Source organism: Seriola lalandi, unplaced genomic scaffold, assembly GCF_002814215.2.
Source record: "Seriola lalandi dorsalis isolate HSWRI2012SDOR001 ecotype SW California unplaced genomic scaffold, Sedor1 jcf7180002052476, whole genome shotgun sequence".
NCBI classification, from domain to species: Eukaryota; Metazoa; Chordata; class Actinopteri; order Carangiformes; family Carangidae; genus Seriola; species Seriola lalandi.
In genome coordinates this window covers 6,359-9,176 of record NW_019523029.1, presented here as the reverse complement: position 1 = coordinate 9,176, position 2,818 = coordinate 6,359, and the positions used below count along the sequence as shown (strand labels likewise).

At 38.8% G+C, this 2,818-nt stretch overlaps 1 protein-coding gene and 1 pseudogene across 1 annotated transcript; one reads left to right on the top strand and one right to left on the bottom strand.

Annotated features, from left to right (window-relative positions):
- Nucleotides 1-50: 50 nt before the first annotated feature.
- LOC111650549 (cyclin-dependent kinase 9-like) lies at nt 51-2,804 on the bottom strand. The gene is made up of 5 exons (XM_023400446.2): nt 2,695-2,804; nt 1,205-1,286; nt 882-972; nt 498-664; nt 51-311 (listed from the first exon to the last, which is right to left on the bottom strand). The coding sequence occupies exons 1-5, from the start codon at nt 2,784-2,786 to the stop codon at nt 129-131; spliced, it is 615 nt and encodes a 204-aa protein (XP_023256214.1). The 5' UTR covers nt 2,787-2,804; the 3' UTR covers nt 51-128.
- Nucleotides 2,788-2,818, top strand: part of LOC147819522 (uncharacterized) — a 6,347-nt pseudogene continuing 6,316 nt past the window's right edge.

The following is a 2,818-nucleotide window of genomic DNA, read 5'->3' as shown; positions in this document are numbered from 1 at the left end:
TGTTTGCAAGACCCAGCCCATACAAATCAGTGTGTTGTATTACATGCACTACATCCATTTACAGCTAACAACACCACAAATCCGTGCACATCATACTTCTTACTTTGTGCTCACACAGAGTTTGGTGTTCATCTCTTACCTAGCAGCAGCTCTGGAGGTCGGTACCACAGTGTGACCACGCGGTTAGTGTAGCGGTTCCCCTGGCTGTTTTTAGCCAGGCTGAAGGCTCGAGCCAAACCGAAGTCAGCCAGCTTCAGAACGCCGTCTCTGGTGATGAGCACGTTGGCAGCCTTCATGTCTCTGTGGAGGATCTGATCCAACAGAAAGCCACAGACCATGAGACATTGTAGCAGTGAGATGAATTAATGACGAATTTATTTCTTTGGTTTAAAGTGTAACAAGATCAATATTCTTCGTTTTTTCAGATTAGTGTCAGTTCAGTGTGACCTCTCCTCACCTGCTGCTTTTATACCTCTCTAAACACAGACATGCCTCACCTTATTTCGGTGGATGTAGTACAGTCCGTTCAGCAGCATCTGCATGACCTTCTTGATCTCGGCCAGGGTGAACTTTACATTGGCGTTACTCAGCAGCCCGGCCAGGTCGTGCTCACAGAAGTCAAACACCAGGTAGATGCTGCCTTTGTATCTGTTGAACTGAGTAGCTTTGAAAACAATGAGAGGAAAACAAAGAATGAAAAACATCCATCCACCAACAAACTAAGTTTACACAACATATGCTTCCTGCTTATATTCTATTTGCCCTTGTAATTGGAGCAAGACATATTCTGCTGTTTATACACAGCAGGGAAAACAAGTGACCTAAAAATACAACGGCACAAATCTAGAAGACGACAGAAATTGATTGACTGTCACACCAACCTTTGGTTCTGCAGATCTCAATCAGATTGACCACATTCTCATGTTTGAGCAGCTGCAGGATCTTGATTTCTCTCAGTGCTGTGATTGGAAACTGAAACAAAGATAAAGATGAGCTGCCCTGTGAGTACAGATTCAAGATGTTTTAAATTTTCAAGTAAGAAATGTTTTAAGGGGCAGCAAATTAGACCCAACTTGTGATAAACCGCAATCGTCCATTAATGTGCCTTTTCTGTTGTTTTTTCTGTTCTGAAAAACCCCTCGTGCTGAACAAGTTCAGCATATCAGGCTGTAAATTGGCTAGTAGACTCTAAATGGTCACTTACTCCTTCTTTCTCATTTTCCATCAAGACTTTCTTCAGCGCAACCTTCTTCCCCGTCTGTCTGTGTTTTGCTTTGAACACCTCCCTGTGAAAGACAGAATAGAGAATCACATTACAAGAGACAGCTTCAAATGAAACACTTTGATTTTGGTCACAATTTCATTTTAAACAGTTACACATGAAAGCAAGTATAAATTATATTGGTAAATCATTTCTAGCTAAGACATTTATGTCATTTCCACTTTTGATCTGTAATATAGAGTTTTGTAAATACTGTTGGACTTATATCTAAAAGTGTGAGCAAGTGACTCTTCAATGGTGATTTGTAACTCATACCAGTGTTCACCTACCATTCCTAGCCACCCCAAGAAACAAAGAAAAAAAAAAGCGTCTTTCGTATCGAATTACTAGTTAACAATATCATCATCATAACAAAATACTATATAAATAAATGTTGTTTTGATTGAATCATTATTTTTATGGCTCAGCTTTCTGTACTTTTATTTATTTCATGTTATCTTATTTCAAGATTTCAATCCTGTTTGTTTTGTTTTGACATACATGTGATAAATAAAGTTGTTTAAAAAAAATTGAAATCCTGTGTTTCAATTATCCACTTGTCCTCTCACTCACTCATCTTCTAAACAGTGTTTGCTACATAGAAGACTCACTAGTGCAGACAGCAGTTAAACTCTACTTGAATGTTAAATTGCTACAGAATTATGCGCTGGATATTTGTTATTATTTCTGTCACATAAACAAACACCAGAGCAGCTGCATCACATGTGAGACAAAATACATCACAATACATGCTATCTTACAAGACTGCAATTTTTACGCAAATTTCAAATATTATAAGTATGTTTTACTTTGTGTCTACAGAGCAGCCTGTACTCTATTTGTGTCAGTTCTTACTATTTAGTCAGTTTATGATGTTTTCAAAATATCAAATCGCATTAGCTAGCAGCTAACCTTAGCAGCCTGCCTGTTAGGGATAGGATTTCCTCTGTAGCACTTTCACGACACAGGCCGCAATGCATGATGGTTTAGCTTGACCAATGTAGTGTTCATCTTCCAATATATTTTGGTGTGCCTCGTGACAATTTTTTACTGCACTACATAGTTAATACATTTCACAGTTAAAAATTCAAATAGCAGTACACAACGTCTGATTAACTATATAGTGAGTAGTTGGATGTTCCAAACAGGCATCCCAGATGTGATGAACACTGATTGGAAGAGAAAGACTTCCCACCAACAAGCAGCCAACCTGGTAGACACATTACATACAGTGTTTATTAACTAATATACGATCCTCTAGAGATCACCTGTTTCTAACAGTTAAAACCAGGTTGTACGTGAATAGAGAAAAACAAAACATCCAGTGTTTACCTGTTGTCTCCTTATGACTAACGTTCCCTATTAGCATAGCTAGCATTCGCATTAGCATTCACAGATGTAAACACAAAGTAAAATGTTTGTGTAGCACTCACCCAAAGGTCCCCTGTCCTATCTTGGCCATTTTTTCGTATTTGGAAAACTCGTCACAGAAAGGAAATTCAACCCCATCGTAGTATTTCGACATTATGGCGGCCTCCCGGTCGGGCCTGATGAAGA

Bases quoted from the DNA above. Each gene is read 5' to 3' on its own strand.
- LOC111650549 (XM_023400446.2), bottom strand. From the start codon at position 2,786: ATGTCGAAATACTACGATGGGGTTGAATTTCCTTTCTGTGACGAGTTT. The intron at 1,287-2,694 runs GTGAGTGCTACA...TGTCTTTCACAG, and splicing joins ATAGGACAGGGGACCTTTGG to GGAGGTGTTCAAAGCAAAAC. The intron at 665-881 runs GTTGGTGTGACA...TTGTTTTCAAAG, and splicing joins TGAGATCTGCAGAACCAAAG to CTACTCAGTTCAACAGATAC.